Genomic DNA, 19,688 nt, shown 5'->3' with positions numbered 1-19,688 from the left:
TAGAATTCAACGGTTTTGAGTATATTCCTAAAGGTGTGCAAAGACAGCCTTCTACTTCCAGATCATGTTCATTGCCTCCCCCAGAAAACGCATACCCATCAGCAAGTGCTCCCTGTGTCCCTTCTCCATCTTTGGCAACCACTGATATACTTTCTCTCTATATGGATTTGCCTGTTCTGGACATTTCTCTTTTTTTCCCCATTTAGCTTTTCTCACATAATGGGTACTTCAGAAAATTGGAGAGGAGGACAGAAAGTGAACATGGATGAATGTAACTCTTACTTGTGATCTGGTATACTTAGAACTAAGTATTCTTTTCCCTGGCTCATTGGAAGAGGTATTTTAAACAACAACATACATAGAATTTGTAGCCTTTTGTGTGTGGCTTCTTTAGCATATAATATATTCAAGTTTTACTCATATAGTAGAATGTAGGGATACTTTGTTTCTTTTTATGGCTGAATAATATTCCATTTTATAGGTATACCACATTTTGTTTATCCATTTGTCACTTGATAGACATTTGGATTGTTTTCACTTTTTCACTGTTATGGATAATGTTGCTCTGAATATGCATGTATAAGTTTTTAATGTGAAACTATATTTTCAATTATCTTGGGGCATTGGAGTAGAATTGTGGGTCATATGGTAACTCTGTGTCTAACTTTTTGAGGCACTGCAAAATTATTTTCCAAAGCAGCAGCATTTTACATTCCCATCAGCTATGTGGGAGGGTTCTAATTTCACCATATTCTTGCCAGTGCTTGTTATTGTCAGTCTTTTTGATTATAGCCATCCTAGTAAATGCAAAGTGGTATCTCACTGTGATTTTGATTTGCATTTCCTAGTAGCTAATGGCTAACAATGTAAAGCATCTTTTCTTGTGCTGCTTGGCCATTTGTATATTTTATTTTGGGAAATGTCTATTCAAGTCCTTTGCCCATTTTTAATTAGGTAATAGTTTTTATTGTTGAGTCATATAACATCTTTACATATATATGGATACCAGACCTTATCATTTGTATGATTTGCAAATATTTTCTCTCATTCTGGAGGTTGTCTTTTCAATTTCTTAATAGTGTCCTTTGAAGCACAAAGTTTTAAAATTTGAAATCCAGTTTATTTATTTGTTCTTCATTGCTGTGCTTTTAGGTGACCATTGCCTAATCCAAGGTCACAAAGATTTGCTTTTATAAAGTTTATAGTTTTAGCTATTAAATTTAGGTCAGTGATCCATTTTCAGGTACTTTTATATATGGTGTGAGATGGGGGTCCACCTTCATTCTTGTGCATATGTTTGTTTTTATCAAATTTAAAGACTTGAGAAAGAAAAATTTTAATAGGATAAACATTGTTACTCCCTGTGAATTATTGTTTCATGATTTTGAGGGGGGCACATATGCTGTGTTCATCTGAAGACTATAGCTTACCTGCACTCTCACCAAGTATGGTTACATTTCTGTCTCTATTTTGTTTGTTGAAATCTGAAAAACAATACCAATATATGCAGTTTAAATCCATTTATTAGCTTTTTCCCTTAATTTGCAATCTCACCTCTTCAGCTACAGTATAAAGAATGCCAAGAACTTCTAAGCCTCTATCAGAAATATCTATCAGAACAGCAGGAGAAGCTCACTGTGTCTCTCTCAGAACTTGGTGCTGCTAAAATTCAGGAACAACAGGTAAGCATCTTTTTTCTTACCTTTTCTTGTCTTTAATGGATCAGCAAGATGTCAGAAGAGTTATCTGCCTTTTACTTTGTCTCACTGTATACAACATTGTCTTTAGACCTACAGTTACAGCACGTGATTGAGTTGGCTTCATTTACTTCCCTGTTTCCCTTTCCTCTTCTGTTCCTGGGGCCCAGAGGTCAGGAATGATTACTTGAAGCAGGCTCTGGGTCAGGAGGGAAGCTCCTGGTTGTATGAAAGCACAGCAGGAGTGATAAAGAAAACCCACTGCTCTTGTTACTTAATGAAGGTCAGGTGGGCTCTTTTTTTTTTTTACTCATAAGCCTCTTCTAACTCATGTTTAGAGTTTTAGAGTAATGAAAGTGTCTTGGCAAATTGTAAAAGCTTTAACTGGAGAAAACTGGAACATTTAGCATGATTTTGTGTTTGTATATATGTATTAATCACATAAGTATATATGAGAGTGTTTGCATATTAACATTTATATACATATCATCAAATAGTATATATTATATAATTAAATGAAAGTTCAGAACCCTGCCAGTTGTGATGTGAAACAAGTTCTGAAGACTTACTTCTTGCCCTCTAGCAAGTGACATTGGTTGTCTTTTTCATATCCAAATGAATTTAAATGGATGAGGATAGCTTTCGTATTAAAATGTTGTAGAAAAAACTATATAGAGTGTCAGAGTCATTCATATTATTATTAAAACATGGATAATGTACTAACTAAAGGGTTATCCTCTCCCTTTGAATAGTAGCAGGTCTTGAATGGTTTTCTGTAACCTTCTAAAGAACACTGTTCTGTTCAACCTAGAGGCACCTGTCTCAGATGGGTTAAGAGTTTCGGCTAAGAAGATCCATTTTTAAACCTCAAGTTTGGACATATGGAAAACTAAAAAGAAAAGAAAGAATAATAATTTTGCTGGAATGTGGCATAGCTTAGACTTTTAACGTACCCTCCCTTTTTTTTTTTGAAGTCACAATATTTATAAGAAAGAACCACAGTATGAATGGTTAATTTGTATTCTAACTGGAAATACTTTCTTTTGTTCTGTTTTCTGAAAACCTGTGCTATAAAATGAGGCAGAGGAAGGTGGAAGCTAATACTTTTATCTGGATTTGTTTTGCCACTTTGAAAAGGGCAGGCAGTTTTTAAGGTGGCACTTTCCTAATGCTCTCATGGTCGGGTTAGAGAAAATTATAACATGACGATCAGATTTCTGACCTTAGTCTTTACATTGCCACTCCCTCTGTCTCTATGACAGATGTTAAAGGGCACAAAAACGTTGGCCAAGGGTAGTGAAGGAGAGGCTGAGGGACTTTTCAATTGCCAGTAGTTAAGGATATAGACTGAGAGTCAAGAAATAGTCATTAGGGAGTTTAAAGACATCTAGATAAGGAGGCCTAGCCCTTTTTCTATCTACTGCTGAAATGAGGGGAAAATAAAACTTTCTAAAGGGTAGTGTTTTATGTTTAAAAGAGTGATTCTTAGAGGTTTCCCTAGAGACCAATCATAGTTAACACTGCCTCTCTTAACCTCAACCCTGAGGAGCAAAACTAAAAAAATTACAAATACTAGGAAGAAACTGTTGGTCACAGGTATGGAGAAAGTATACTCTCAAAAGGAGATACTTTGGGGGGCTTCCCTGGTGGCACAGTGGTTGAGATTCTGCCTGCCGATGCAGGGCACACGGGTTCGTGCCCCGGTCCAGGAAGATGCCACATGCCGCGGAGCGGCTGGGCCCGTGAGCCATGGCCGCTGAGCCTGCGCGTCCGGAGCCTGTGCTGCGCAACGGGAGAGGCCACATCAGTGAGAGGCCCGCGTACCGCAAAAAAAAAAAAAAAAAAGGAGATACTTTTGAATTTTCATTTTGACTTAATCATGAGAAAATTTTAAAACCATGTTTTCAGGAAGTGCCCGGTGGTCAGACTTTAGATTATATTGTACATACAATGAAAATGAAATTGAGAGCACTTGTAGACTCTGCTATTTGAACCTAGAGAGGAAAAATAAGTTTCTTGTTGAATACCAAGTGGAGATTGCCACCCGTTTCCTTTGTTATCTGATTTGTTCTTTGTGACAGGCTTTTCTTAGCTAAGCAAAGGTAAGCACCTTCTCACTCACCCTCATGGGAATTGGGTGGATTTGGTGGACAAATCTACTTCCTGTCAGGAAGGGCATCATTGTGAACACTCTGGATGAGGATGTGGTAAAGTTAGAGGTCCTCTTTATGTGCTCACAAATAGACTACTCATCTGTATCATAGCACTGTTCTTGTTCTTTTGTAATCATTGTTTGTTCATCCACCTCTCTCACCAAGCTTTCTTAAAAACAGCATCCTGTTGGTTTCTTTATACTCAGAACCTAATATAGGTTGGCCTAATAAAGTTTTAATTTTTATTTAACAAAATTTAATATGGTAAATACTGTGTGCTCCAGGTACTGTTCTAAGCTCTTAACACACATTAAATCGTTTAGTCCCTCAGTAGCCCAATGAAGTTATTATCCCCATTTTACAGAGGAGGAATCCCAGGCAGAAAAAGAGACTTGCCTTGTCATCCAGGTAGCAAGTTAGGAAATCAAGATATGAACCTAAACAGTCTGACTCCATATTTTCTTGAAGCGAGAAAGACAAGAAAACTTTGAGATAGCTAAAAAATATTGAAAATTTGCTTTACAAGCCCTTGTTTCTATGACCAACCCTCTTTTGGATCTTAATCTGAAATCCAGTTTTTTGAATGCCAGAGCACAAATACACTAGAGATTGTGGGAAACTATTTGATTTTCCTGTGAGTAGCCAAAATGTCAGGTAAACATAAAATTTTATTTGTTCTCAAAATAAGGCTTTTTCATAGGCAGAACACTCTATGACATAAATCACAGCAAGATCCTTTCTGACCCACCTCCTAGAGAAATGGAAATAAAAACAAAAATAAACAATGGGACCTAATGAAACTTCAAAGCTTTTGCACAGCAAAGGAAACCATAAACAAGACCAAAAGACAACCCTCAGAATGGGAGAAAATATTTGCAAATGAAGCAACTGACAAAGGATTAATCTCCAAAATTCACAAACAGCTCATGTAGTTCAATATCCAAAAAACAAACAACCCAATCCAAAAATGGGCAGAAGACCTAAATAGACATTTCTCCAAAGAAGATATACAGATTGCCAACAAACACATGAAAGAATACTCAACATCATTAATCATTAGAGAAATGCAAATCAAAACTACAGTGAGATATCATCTCACACCAGTCAGAATGGCCATCATCAAGAAATCTAGAAACAATAAATGCTGGAGAGGGTGTGGAGAAAAGGGAACACTCTTGCACTGCTGGTGGGAATGTAAATTGATACAGCCACTACGGAGAACAGTCTGGAGGTTCCTTAAAAAACTAAAAATAGAACTACCATACCATCCAGCAATCCCACTGCTGGGCATATACCCTGAGAAAACCAGAATTCAAAAAGAGTCATGCACCAAAATGTTCATTGTAGCTCTATTTACAATAGCCAGGACATGGAAGCAGCCTAAGTGTCCATCAGCAGATGAATGGATAAAGAAGATGTGGCACATATATACAATGGAATATTACTCAGCCATGAAAAGAAACGAAATTGAGTTATTTGTAGTGAGGTGGATGGACCTAGAGTCTGTCATACAGAGTGAAGTAAGTCAGAAAGAGAAAAGGAAATACCATATGCTAACACATATATATGGAATCTAAGGAAAAAAAAAAAAGTCATGAAGAACCTAGGGGCAAGATGGGAATAAAGACAGACCTACTGGAGAATGGACTTGAGGATATGGGGTGGGGGGAGGGTAAGCTGTGACAAAGTGAGAGAGAGGCATGGACATATATACACTACCAAACGTAAAATAGATAGCTAGTGGGAAGCAGCCGCTTAGCACAGGGAGATCAGCTCGGTGCTTTGTGACCACCTAGAGGGGTGGGATAGTGAGGGTTGGAGGAAGGGAGACACAAGAGGGAAGAGATATGGGAACATATGTATGTGTATAACTGATTCACTTTGTTATAAAGCAGAAACTAACACACCATTGTAAAGCAATTATACTCCAATAAAGATGTTTAATAAATAAATAAATAGATAGATAAATAGATAAAAAGCAAAAAGAAATAAGGTTTTTTTAAACTCACCTTCAGATTTTGTGATAGAGATGCAGTAGTTCATTTTTCATGAGGCATTCATTTGACTTTAAGAGGCTTCTTTTGTTTCTTCATTGTGTTGGTTGCCATGTGGCTCAACTTGCTCATTATAGGTTTTGTTTATAATTTTATTAAATTTGCAGTTCTTCAGAAGAATGTGCTAGCTTATGGTTTTCTTTTTACTTCTGCCATTTGGTTGAAAAGAAGTTGCTCCATTTACAGAGCGAATTTTTTCCTTGCTTTTCCCCCCATCCTCTTTCTTGCTTTGCCTCAAAGATGAATGCATTCTCCATTCATCTTGTAATTTGTTCAGCATTACAAGTTCTTCATTGTGGAATCTAGAAAGATTTTTCACTTGTTCTATTTAGACTGAGATACCTCACTGATGTGTGTCTGTTACTCCATTTCCTTATCTTAAGAAACAATACTTACCCACAGTATAACCTTGTTCTTGGACATGGGAGTATCTAGTAACCATAGTTTTAACCAGAGTACATTTTAGAATATAGCTCTTCTTGTCACAGTTGAGTGTTACTATTTTGTGTGTGTGTGAATCTGAACTTAAATAATGTCACCTTAAACTCTGATGCTTATAACTTCTATTTTAATTTTATTTGATAGGCTGTATCATTTCAGGAGAGGTATGGTATTTCCACAGTATTCTTTATATTAAGAGAAAGCCTAGGCAGCACTTTGAGTAGCTTTTCCCACTGCAGTTTGAAAATGTCTCTATGCAAGATTGCCTTAATGTTTTTCTTAACTCTTCCATGTTTTTGCCAAGTAGATATAAAAAGGTAGATTTGGATTCATCTTGAGATTTCCCCCTTTTCTCTAAAATGGATAAAATCATCATTTCTTTTCAGCCATGGGCAATGGATATTAATGAATCCATGCTGTTCTGATCTAGTAAAAGGCCTTTTATAGAAACATTTCCATTTTTCCTATGATTACTTGTTCTGTCTTTATTTAGGTCTAGGTCATGGACTGGACAGAATCTGAATTATAATAGGTAAATCATTGCTGAGTGCATGTTTAATTGTTTCTGGGTGGTTTCCATTACTATTGTCTCTATAGTTTGTTAAAAGAGTTTTTGTAGTGCTTAGGGCCACAGTGTCTTGGGACTATTTCCTATTCTGTGATTATTTTCATGTATTCTTTTGGTTAAACATTTTTTAACTGCCTCATGTAGGCATGTGCTAATAGAGCTCCTTACCATTTTAATTCTGTCTAACCTACTTATGCATTTTAATGTGTATTTACTGTGCAATATTTATTTTAATTCTATCTATACTAAGCTATCTTTGAGTCTGTTATAAGAAGCCCAGATTTGCTTGGCAGTCCAGAAGTGTCACCACACTTCTAACTGACAAAGAAGCCAAATCAAAAATGTTATGCCCTTTGGATATGTTATATGTCTGACTCAAATGTACTACTAAACTCCTTGTGGAATAAAAGATTTGTACATAGAACAAAGATATGATTAACAGCTGACTTCTCATCAGAAACAGTGGAGGAACGAGGCAGTGGGATGGCATATTCAAAGAGCTGAAGGAAAAAAAAAACTGGCAATCAAATAAAACTATCCTTCAAAAATGAAAGTGACATAAAGACATTCCTAAATAAATAAAGACTGAGAGAATTCATTGCTAGCTTATCTGCTTTACAATAAATACTAATAGAAGTCTGCTCAGATGAAAGAAAATGACATAAGCCAGCAACTCAAATTCACATAAAGAAATAGAGCACTGGTAAAAGTAATTGCATATCTCTCTTTTCTTAAATAGAAAACTTAAAAGACACCTGAATAAAACAATAATTATAAAACTGTATTGTTGAGCTTCTAAGATATAAAGACGTTGTGTGTGTGTGTGTGTGTGTATGTGTACTTGCACAAAGGGAGGAGGACAGAAGGCAGAACTGTTGGAGAAAATTTTGTCTATATTACTAGAATAAGACTGTCTTTATTCATTGACAGCATGGTCCTATATGTAGAAAATCTTAAGAAATCCACAAACACACACACACACAAAAACATGATAGAACTAATAAATAAGTTCACCAAGTTGCAGGATACAAGATCAGTATGCAAGTCAATGTTATTTCTATTTACTTCCAGTGAACAATTCAAAAATGGATATATTTAATAAAAGCAGTGCAATAAAAACACTTAAAATAACAAAACATTGCTGAGAGAAATAAAGATCTAAGATATTATTCCATGTTCATGGGTTGCAAGACTCAATGTTATTAAAATGGCAATTTTCCCCAAATTAGTCTATAGGTTTGTTGCAATCTCCATCAGATTTCCAGCAAATTTTGATAATTTCATTTTTACAGAAATTGATAAGATGATCCTAAAGTTTATATGGAAATGCAGAGTAATACTAATAGCCAAAAAATTTGAGGAAGAACAGTAAAGTATAAGATCACTCTTTCTAATTTTAATGTTTACTCTAAAGGTACAGTATAGTAGATAGAATTTTAACCTTACTTTTATGACTTTTGACCCCTGCCGAAATGGTTTTACTCCCATAATATGTTATGTTATATAATAAAAAGGAGATAATATTTAGATGGGCCTAAACTAATTACATGATAAAAGCAGAGAGTTTTCCCCAGCTGGGAGCAAAAGAGAAAGAGAGATTGAAAGCATAAGAATGGTATTCAACATACCATTGCAGGCTTTGAAGATGGAAGGGGTTAGGAGCTGAGAGCTGTCTCTGACCAGTAGCAAGAAAAGAGTGATTTAAGTCTTGCCGCCACAAGGAACTATATTCTGTCACCAGCCTGAGCTTGGAAGCAGGTTCTTCCTCAGGTATTTCCAATTAGAACCTGGCCTAGCTGATAGCTTGATTTCAGTCTTGTGAGAAACTAAGCAGAGAACCTAGCCAAGCCTGCCTGAACTTCTGACCTACAGAACTGTGGGGTAATAAATTTGTGTTATTGTAAATTGCTATGTTTGTGGTAATTTGTTATACAGAAATAGAAAACTAATACTTACAGTTTCCAAGAATGTAGTACTGCCATAATGATGGACATTTAGGCCAGTGGAACAGAATTGTGAATTCAGAAATAAACTCTAGCAATTATGGTCAACTGATCTTCAACAAAGGTGCTAATGCGGAAAAAATAATCTTTTCAACAAGCATTGATAGGACAATTGGACACATGCAGAAAAGATAAATTTAGACCCTTTGCACCATGCACAAAAATTAACTTCAACATTATTCCAACATTGAAGACACCCTTTTTGAAGCCTAACTTCATATATTGATTTTTCTCAGTACCAGTTTTTGTTCTTCTTTAGGTACAGTGTTTTTTATGCATATTACAGTGACCACCTGAACTTGAACATTGATCGCCGTATTTCATTTAGTCTTATGTAACTAATAGTAACCAGAAGTACTGCCTTTAATTAAGAAGAATACAGTATTACTTTATTATGTACCTGTTCCAAACATAGGTCTCAGGTCTCTTTACCCTCTCAGAGAGTGGTTCTCAAAGGCTGGTGGTCTCTGACCAGTAGTATCAGCATCACCTGGAACTTGTGAGAAAGGAAAAAAAGAGGAGGGGGGCGGTATGTGACACTTGAAAACTGGCCTAGCACTCACTGTGGGCCATGTTATTCCCCTACTGAACAGAAACAATCTCACAGAACACTAACCCCATGCAAGGTTACTCTGAGACCATGATAAAATAAGACAAAACAAGGCCGCTTCATAATTATATCTAAATACAGACAAAACCAAGGTCACTGTGCAGCCCACAAGTTACCATACATCCCCTCTTTTGGCCAAAATGAGTGACTGCTACTTCTCTACCAATTATAGCTTATCCTCTTTTGAGTCTCCCTTCCCTAAAGATAAAACTTATTGAAATATCCACTCATAGAATCATCCCTGTTTTCTGACAGCATCCAATCTAGAGCAAACTCCCACCTGCTTCCCTCAAATTACTCAGTCAAAGCCCAAATCCTATATAGTAGGATCTTCCTAACACATCCATGTTTCCCCAAGGTGTGTGTTTCCCCTCGCTGCAGCAAATAATAAATCCAACTTATTTAACTACAAAAAAAAAAAAAAAAAGAATAGAGTATTACTTTTATGGTACATGAAATCCTTAATAAGAAAAAAAAGACCAGTGAATGATCTGGTATTCAAGTAACTACAAATTTCAGGAGATCCTAGAATAGTGCCTGAAGCTTTGCTTTTTGGAGCCGTAATATTAAGACCATTTCCGAATGTCTGGGTATCTTGCTGATAAATTCAGTGTGCTTGTAGGATCGATTGCCAGATCACTTTAACAGCTGTACCCTTAAGTCAATAAGCAATCCTAGTCAATAAAATATATACTTTTAATAGCCAAGGAAATGCTACTCTTCACAGATGGGTGAACCTAATAAATCTGGTATTATATCAGTTATGTTGCAAAGATTCTCAGTTTAATAGGAATTAATATTAAAAGTGTTTGTAGGATTCATTTTGACATAGATTTATTTAAAATGTGATCCAGTGGCATGAATCATAATGATAATGAAGGTCTTGGGTGCAGGCAAGGCCCTCTGGTATGCGTATAGCATACTGTGCCATATGAATTCTGAATCCTAAGATGATTATGCTTATTGAATTTCTGTGTCACTGTGAACTGTGAGGATTGGGCTAAACAAACAGTTAGAAAGGCAGTTCTGTGTCTCCCTCCACCACCAATCAAATATATTCTTTTTTTTTTAATTTATTTATTTATTATTATTATTTTGCGGTATGCGGGCCTCTCACTGTTGTGGCCTCTCCCGTTGCGGAGCACAGGCTCCGGACGCGCAGGCTCAGCGGCCATGGCTCACGGGCCCAGCCGCTCCACGGCATGTGGGATCTTCCCGGACTGGGGCATGAACCTGCGTCCCCTGCATCGGCAGGCGGACTCTCAACCACTGCCCCACCAGGGAAGCCCCAATCGAATATATTCTTAAGCCCAGTGCATAGAATTTTGGCTTGTCTGCTACTGTAATGTCCTTTACCCAGAAATTAAACTTAAAATGTGACAATTTAAACAATTTATTGTAAGAAAATAGTTAAGGCTCTCTCTCCGAGAGAGAGAGAGAGAGAGAGAGAGAGAGGGAGGGAGAGAGAGAGAGAGAGACTGACCAAAGAAGGTAATGCTTTATCAAAATGCAGAAGAATTAGCTGAAATGTAAATGAGGATAACTCTAGTAAAGAACATGAGAGTAACTCTAATAGGGAACATGAGAAGCATGAATACTGAGTCACATTTACTGGCTCTGACTCATTGTATATTATCTGGTGGAAAGAGTAAGCTATATTACTGGAGGAGATCACAACCCAAAGTGTAGGGTAAAGACAAAACTATGCAGACAGTAAAATGATCCGTAGTTGCCTGCAGTCAGGGAGAGGGAATGAGGGATGAATAGCTAGAACATTTGTCAAAATACATAGAACTGTATAACACAAGACACAAAGAGTGAGCCCTAATTAAACTATGGATTTTATGGACTAATAATAACGCATCAATACTGGTTAATCAATTGTAACAAATGCACTATGCTAATGGAAGATGTTAAAAATCAGGGAAACCATGAGGGGGAGAGAGGGATTATATGGGAACTATCTGCTCAATTTTTAAATCTAAAACTGCTCTTAAAAAGTCTATTAATTTTGGGGCTTCCCTCGTGGCGCAGTGGTTGAGAGTCCGCCTGCTGATGCAGGGGACACGGGTTCGTGCCCCAGTCCGGGAAGATCCCACATGCCGCGGAGCAGCTGGGCCTATGAGCCTGCGCGTCCGGAGCCTGTGCTCTGCAACGGGAGAGGCCACAACAGTGAGAGGCCCACGTACCAGAAAAAAAAAAAAAAAAAGTCTATTAATTTTAAAAATACAATGAAAATAAAGTACAGGGTTTAAGTTACTATAAAGTTGTTTGCTACCAAAATTTGTTTTATATTCTAAACAAACTATATTCTTCCAGCTGTTGGTTGGAATGCCACAAGTTAATTAAGTAGAAAATGAGTAGAACTAACCATCTAATATCTGTATTTTAGGCAATTTAGTTTTACTTATTTAATGTCATTTTTTCAATGTTTATTTATTTTCTTATTAGTCATCCATTTTATACACATCAGTGTATACATGTCGATCCCAATCTCCCAATTCAGCACATCCCCACCCCCACCCCCCACCGCTTTCCCCTCTTGCTGTCCATACGTTTGTTCTCTACATCTGTGGCTCAATTTCTGCTCTTCAAACCGGTTCATCTATACCATTTTCTAGGTTCCACATATATGCGTTAATATACAATATTTGTTTTTCTCTTTCTGACTTACTTCACTCTGTACGACAGTCTCTAGATACATCCATGTCTCTACAAATGACCCAATTTCATTCCTTTTTATGGCTGAGTAACATTCCATTGTATATATGTACCACATCTTCTTTATCCATTCATCTGTCGATGGGCATTTAGTTTGCTTCCATGACCTGGCTATTGTAAATAGTGCTGCAGTGAACATTGGGGTGCATGTGTCTTTTTGAATTATGGTTTTCTCTGGGAATATGCCCAGTAGTGGGATTGCTGGGTCATATGGTAATTCTATTTTTAGTGTTTTAAGGAACCTCCATACTTTTCTCCATAGTGGCTGTATCAATTTACATTCCCACCAACAGTGCAAGAGGGTTCCCTTTTCTCCACACCTTCTCCAGCATTTGTTGTTTGTAGATTTTCTGACGATGCCCATTCTAACTGGGGTGAGGTGATACCTCATTGTAGTTTTGATTTGCATTTCCCTAATAATTAGTGATGTTGAGCGGCTTTTCATGTGCTTCTTGGCCATCTGTATGTATTCTATGGAGAAATGTCTACTTAGGTCTTCTGCCCATTTTTTTTTCTTTTTGCTGTACGTGGGCCTCTCACTGTTGTGGCCTCTCCCGTTGCGGAGCACAGGTTCCGGACGCGCAGGCTCAGCAGCCATGGCTCACGGGCCCAGCCGATCCGCAGCGTGCGGGATCTTCCCGGACCAGGGCACAAACCCGTGTCCCCTGCATCGGCAGGCAGACTCTCAACCACTGCATTCTGCCCATTTTTTGATTGAGTTGTTTGTTTTATTAATATTGAGCTGCATGAGCTGTTTATATATTTTGGAGATTAATCCTTTGTCTGATGATTCATTTGCAAATATTTTCTTCCATTCTGAGGGTTGTCTTTTCATCCTTAGGGTTTCCTTTGCTGTGCAAAACCTTTTAAGTTTCATTAGGTCCCATCTGTTTATTTTTCTTTTTATTTCCATTGCTGTAAGAGATGGATCAAAAAATATCTTGCTGTGATTTATGTCCAAGAGTGTTTTTCCTATGTCTTCCTCTAAGAGTTTTATAGTGTCCGGTCTTACATTTAGGTCTCTAATCCATTTTGAGTTTATTTTTGTGTATGGTGTTAGGGAATGTTCTAATTACATGCTTTTACATGTAGCTGTCCTGTTTTCCCAGAATCACTTATTGAAGAGACTGTTTTTTCTCCATTGTATATCCTTGCCTCCTTTGTCATAGATTAGTTGACCGTATGTGCATGGGTTTATCTCTGGGCTTTCTATCCTGTTCCATTGATCTATATTTCTGTTTCTGTGCCAGTACCATATTGTCTTGATTACTGTAGCTTTGTAGTATACTCTGAGGTCGGGAAGTATGATTCCTCCAGCTCCGTTTTTTTCCCTCAAGACTGCTTTGGCTATTTGGGGTCTTCTGAGTCTCCATACAAATTTTAAGATATTTTGTTCTAGTTCTGTAAAAAATGCCATTGGTAATTTGAGAGGGATTGCATTGAATCTGTAGATTGCTTTGGGTAGTATAGTCATTGTCACAGTATTGATTCTTCCAATCCAAGGACATGGTATATCTCTCCACCTGTTGTTATCATCTTTAATTTCTTTTATCAGTGTCTTACAGTTTTCTGCATACAGGTCTCGTGTTTCCCTAGGTTGGTTTATTCCTAGGTATTTTATTCTTTTTGTTGCAGTGGTACATGAGAGTGTTTCCTTAATTTATCTTTCAGATTTTTCATCATTAGTGTATAGGATTGCAAGAGATTTCTGTGCGTTAATTTTGTATCCTGCAACTTTAGCAAAGCTGATTAGCTCTAGTAGTTTTCTGGTGGCACCTTTAGGATTCTCTATATGTAGTATCATGTCATCTGCAAGCAGTGACAGTTTTACTTCTTCTTTTCCAAATTGTTTTCCTTTTATTTCTTTTTCTTCTCTGATTGCCATGACTAGGACTTCCAAAACTATGTTGAATAATAGTGGTGAGAGTGGACATCCTTTTCTTGTTCCTGATCTTAGAGGAAATGCTTTCAGTTTTTCACCATTGAGAATGATGTTTGCTGTGGGTTTGTCATATATGGCCTTTATTATGTTGAGGTAAGTTCCCTCTGTGCCCACTCACTAGAGGGTTTTTATCATAAATCGGTGTTGAATTTTGTCAAAAGCTTTTTCTGCATCTATTGAGATGATCATATGGTTTTTATTCTTCAATTTGTTAATATGGTGTATCACATTGATTGATTTGCACTTATTGAAGAATCCTTGCATCTCTGGGATAAATCCCACTTGGTCATGGTGTATGATCCTTCTAATGTGTTGTTGGATTCTGTTTGCAAGTAGTTTGTTGAGGATTTTTGCGTCTATATTCATCAGTGATATTGGTCTGTAGTTTTCTTTTTTTGTACTATCTTTGTCTTGTTTTGGTATCAGGGTGATGGTGGCCTCATAGAATAAGTTTGGGAGTGTTCCTTCCTCCACAATTTTTTGGAAGAGTTTGAGAAGGATGGGTGTTAGCTCTTCTCTAAATGTTTGATAGAGTTCACCTGTGAAGCCATCTGGTCCTGGACTTGTTTGTTGGAAGATTTTTAATCACAGTTTCAGTCATTACTTGCGATTGGTCTGTTCATATATTCTGTTTCTTCCTTGTTCAGTCTTGGAAGGTTATACCTTTCTAAGGATTTGTCCATTTCTTCCAGGTTGTCCATTTTATTGGCACAGAGTTGCTGGTAGTACTCTCTTAGGATGTTTTGTATTTCTGTAGTACCTGTTGTAGGTTCTCCTTTTTCATTTCTAATTTTATTGAAGTCCTCTCCCACTTTTTCTTGATGAATCTGGCTAATGGTTATCAATTTTGTTTATCTTCTTCAGGAACCAGCTTTTAGTATTATTGATCTTTGCTATTGTTTCCTTTATTTCTATTTGATTTATTTCTGCTCTGATCTTTATGATTTCATTCCTTCAGCTCACTTTGGGTTTTGTTTGTTCTTTCTCTTGTTCCTTTAGGTGTAGCGTTAGATTGTTTATTTGAGATTTTTCTTCTGTCTTGAGGTAGGCTTATATAACTATAAACTTGCCTCTTAGAACTGCTTTTGCTGCATCCCATAGGTTTTGGATCATCGTGTTTTCATTGTCATGTGTCTCTAGGTATATTTTGATTTCCTCTTTGATTTCTTCAGTGATCTCTTGCTTATTTAGTAACATATTGTTTAGCCTCCGTGTGTTTGTGTTTTTTACGTTTTTTTCCCTGTAATTGATTTCTAATCTCATAGCATTGTGGTCAGAAAAGATGCTTGATATGATTTCAATTTTCTTAAATTTACTAAAGCTTCATTTGTGACCCAAGATGTGATCTGTCCTGGAGAATGTTCCATTCGCACTTGAGAAGAAAGTGTAATCTGCTGGGTTTAGATGGTATGTCCTATAAATATCAATTAAATCTATGTGGTCTGTTGTATCATTTTAAGCTTGTGTTTCCTTATTAATTTTCTGTTTGGATGATCTGTCCATTGGTGTAAGTGAGGTGTTAAAGTCCCCCACTATTATTGTGTTACTCTCCATTTCATCTTTAGCTGTTAGCAGTTGCCTTATGTATTGAGGTGCTCCTATATTGGGTGCATATATATTTATAATTGTTATATCTTCTTCTTGGATTGATCCCTTGATCATTACATAGTATCCTTCCTTGTCTCTTGTAACATTCTTTATTTTAAAGTCTATTTTATCTGATATGAGTATTGCTACTCCAGCTTTCTTTTGATTTTCATTTTCATGGAATATCTTTTTCCATCCCCTCACTTTCAGTCTGCATGTGTCCCTAGGTCTGAAGTGGGTCTCTTTTAGACAGCATATTTATGGGTCTTGTTTTTGTGTCCATTCAGAAAGCCTGTGTCTTTTGGTTGGAGCATTTACTCTATTCACGTTTAAGGTAATTATGGATATGTATTTTCCTATGACCATTTTCTTAATTTTGGGGGGTTTGTTTTTGTAGGTCCTTTTCTTCTCTTGTGTTTCCCACTTAGAAAAGTTCCTTTAGCATTTATTGTAGAGCTGGTTTGGTGGTGCTGAATTCTCTTAGCTTCTGCTTGTCTGTAAAGCTTTTGATTTCTCCATCGAATCTGAATGAGTTCCTTGCTGGGTAGAGTAATTTGGTTGTAAGTTCTTCCCTTTCATCACTTTAAATATTTCATGCCACTCCCTTCTGGCTTGTAGACTTTCTCAGGATAAATAAGCTGTTAACCTTATTGGAGTTCCCTTGTATGTTATTTGTCATTTTTCCCTTTGCTGCTTTCAATAATTTTTCTTTGTCTTTAATTTTTGCCAGTTTGATTACTATGTGTCTCAGTATGTTTCTCCTTTTGTTTATCCTGTATGGGACTCTCTGTGCTTCCTGGGCTTCAGTGGCTATTTCTTTTCCCATGTTAGGGAAGTTTTAGACTATCATCTCTTCAAATATTTTCTCGGGTCCTTTCTCTCTCTCTTCTCCTTCTGGGACCCCTATAATGCGAATGTTGTTGCATTTAATGTTGTCCCAGAGGTCTCTTAGTCTGTCTTCATTTCCTTTCATTCTTTTCTCTTTATTCTGTTCCACGGCAGTGAATTCCACTCGTCTTTCTTCCAGGTCACTTATCCGTTCTTCTGTCTCAGTTATTTTGCTATTGATTCCTTCTAGTGTAGTTTTCATTTCAGTTATTGTATTGTTCCTCTCTGTTCGTTTGTTCTTTAATTCTTCTAGATCTTTGTTAAACATTTCTTGCATCTTCTCAATCTTTGCCTCCATTGCTTTTCCGAGGTCCTGGATCATCTTCCCTATCATTATTCTGAATTCTTTTTTTGGAAGATTGCCTATCTCCATGTCATTTAGTTTTTTTCTGGGGTTTTATCTTGTTCCTTCATCTGGTACATAGCTCTCTGCCTTTTCATCTTGTCTATCTTTCTGTGAATGTGGTTTTTGTTCCACAGGCTGCAGGATTGTAGTTCTTCTTGCTTCTGTTGTCTGCCCTCTGGTGGACTCTGGGAGGGCTCACACCAAGGAATACTTCCCAGAACTTCTGCTGCCAGTGTCCTTGTCCCTGGGTAAGCCACAGCTGCCCCCCACTTCTGCAGGAGACCCTCCAACACTAGCAGGTAGGTCTAGTTCAGTCTCCTATGGGGTCACTGCTCCTTTCCCTGTGTCCCGACACGCACACTACTTTGTGTGTATGCTCCAAGAGTGGAGTCTCTGTTTCCCTGAGTCCTGCCAAAGTCCTGCAATCAAATCCTGCTAGACTTCAAAGTCTGATTCTCTAGGAATTCCTCCTCCCGTTGCCAGGCCCCCAGGTGGGAAGCCTGACGTGTGCCTCAGAACCTTCACTCCGTGGGTGGACTTCTGTGGTATAAGTGTTCTCCAGTTTGTGCATCACCCACCCAGCAGTTACGGGATTTGATTTTATTGTGATGGCGCCCCTCCTACCATCTCATTGCAGCTTCTCGTTTGTCTTTACATGTGGGGTATCTTTTTTGGTGAGTTCCAGTGTCTTCCTGTCGATGATTGTTCAGCAGTTAGTTTTGATTCTGGTGTTCTCTAAAGAGGGAGTGAGAGCATGTCCTTCTACTCCGACATCTTCAATAAGTCATTTAATTTATGTCATAAGACTCTGAGATATCTCTACTTTAAAGATGGTGTATTAGTTTTCTATTCTCTGTTACAAATTACTACAAAAGTAGCAGCTTAAAACACACCTAACACACAGTTTCTGTGGGTCAGAAATCCAGTCAAGTCTTGGCTAGTTCCTGTGCTTTGGGGTCTTCCACAGGCTACAACAAAGGTGTTAACAGCCTGGGGGAGGATCCACTTCCACTCTTACATGTAGTTGGAAAGAATCAGTTCCTTGTGGGCTTTTGCACTGCAGGCCTCAATTCCTACCTGGCTCTTTGCTGGAGGCCAACCTCAGTTCCTTGTCATATAGACCTCTCCAGTGTGGCTGTTTATTTCATCAAAACAGGTGAGTCAAGAAGGCACTAGAGTCTACTAGCAAGTCTACTAGCAACTAGAAGTTGCTGTTTTGTATAACCTAATTGTGGGAATGACATTTCATCACCTTTGCTGTATTTGAAGCAAGTCACAGGTCCTGCCTACATGCCGGGGCAGATGTTCACACACAAGGGCACCAGTACCGGGAGACAGGCTGTGATCATTGGGGCCATCTGAGAAGCTGCCTGCCTGCCACAGGAGGCAAAGTTAAGTAAATTGTATGCCTTAGTGGTATTTGAGTATTTGGAAATTAGTTCTTAGGACATATTTCTCTAGTTAGATTCTACTTTGTTTTATGGAATTTTACATCTTTATTTCCTGTTTTCTAAATACTTGATTTCTCTGATATCTGAATACGGTTGACCCTTGAACAATGTGGGGATTGGATTTTTTTTTAATTATTATTCTTTAATTAGCAACCTTGGGGGAAGAAAGTTACATCAGGACTTAAAGGCAAAGGCAGAGACCCCAAACCAGCCAATTTTTCCTTGTTAGGCTGGAACAGAGTTTAAACCAGGGCAGACCCACTGTAGCTCTGGCCATAGCCTACTCTCTATATCCTGGTCCCAAGTTTGTTTGGTTAGAAACAGTGCTAAACCCACACACAGTTGAAAATCTGCATATAACTTTTGACTCCCCCTGAACTTAACTGCTGATAATAGCCCACTGTTGACCCTTACTGATAACATAAACAGTTGAATAGCACATATTTTGTATATTTATTATATACCCTATTCTTATAACAAAGTAAGCTATAAAAAAGAAAATATTATTTAAAAATATCATAAGAGAAAATACGTTTACAGTACTGTACTGTATTTATCAATACCATAAGTTTATGTCATCTGTTTACAAGATGAATTGGCTGTCTCTCAGTACCTATATAAACATTGTCTTATATGATACAAAACCCTGTAGATGTTATACATATAACACTAGCACTGGAATCAAAATGAAAAAGAAATTCATCTTTATTTACAGGTATAACGACTTATCCATTAGTAATGAAGAAACAACAATACAATTGTTTATGGTAGCCTAGTATAATCGATAACAATTGCTTCAAGGTAGCCTAGCCTATACACTAATGAATGAATCATTGTCAAATAAAATTTTTATGGCATACAGTATTATAGTCATATTCATAATATAGTATTGGAAACATTGTTACTTTTTTTAAAAAAACACTTACCCGTGATGATAGACTGATACACAGTTACTCGAAGTATGAGAGAGGCATACTGTATGGTAATGTAATTCTTTGAAAGCAAAGTTATAAGACAGTAAGAAAACTAAAACATTATTAATTTTATATTAAATATCACTCACCTTATGCCTATGTAAGGAAAGGCTATCCACTTCAATACAAGTCTTGCACATGATGTTCTATATCATGAAAACTTAGGTGATTATGATGGTGACACAAAAAGGTCTCACACAGTTCTTACTGTACATTTATTTGATTTTCACAGGAACACACACACATATCCAAC

At 37.3% G+C, this 19,688-nt stretch overlaps 1 protein-coding gene across 4 annotated transcripts in view; it reads left to right on the top strand.

The window, feature by feature from the left end:
* Positions 1-19,688, top strand: part of KIAA1328 — a gene marked incomplete at its 5' end in the record, with an annotated part of 384,225 nt that overhangs the window by 132,574 nt on the left and 231,963 nt on the right. For all 4 annotated transcript variants that reach the window (XM_079942020.1, XM_079942019.1, XM_079942021.1 and 1 more), the window contains one exon: positions 1,555-1,682. In XM_079942020.1, the coding sequence (XP_079798146.1) occupies positions 1,555-1,682 (128 nt within the window). The remainder of the gene's footprint in view (positions 1-1,554; positions 1,683-19,688) is intronic.

Source organism: Stenella coeruleoalba (genome assembly GCF_951394435.1).
Source record: "Stenella coeruleoalba genome assembly, chromosome: 14".
In the NCBI taxonomy this organism is placed as follows: domain Eukaryota; kingdom Metazoa; phylum Chordata; class Mammalia; order Artiodactyla; family Delphinidae; genus Stenella; species Stenella coeruleoalba.
This window is presented reverse-complemented; position numbering and strand designations above follow the sequence as displayed.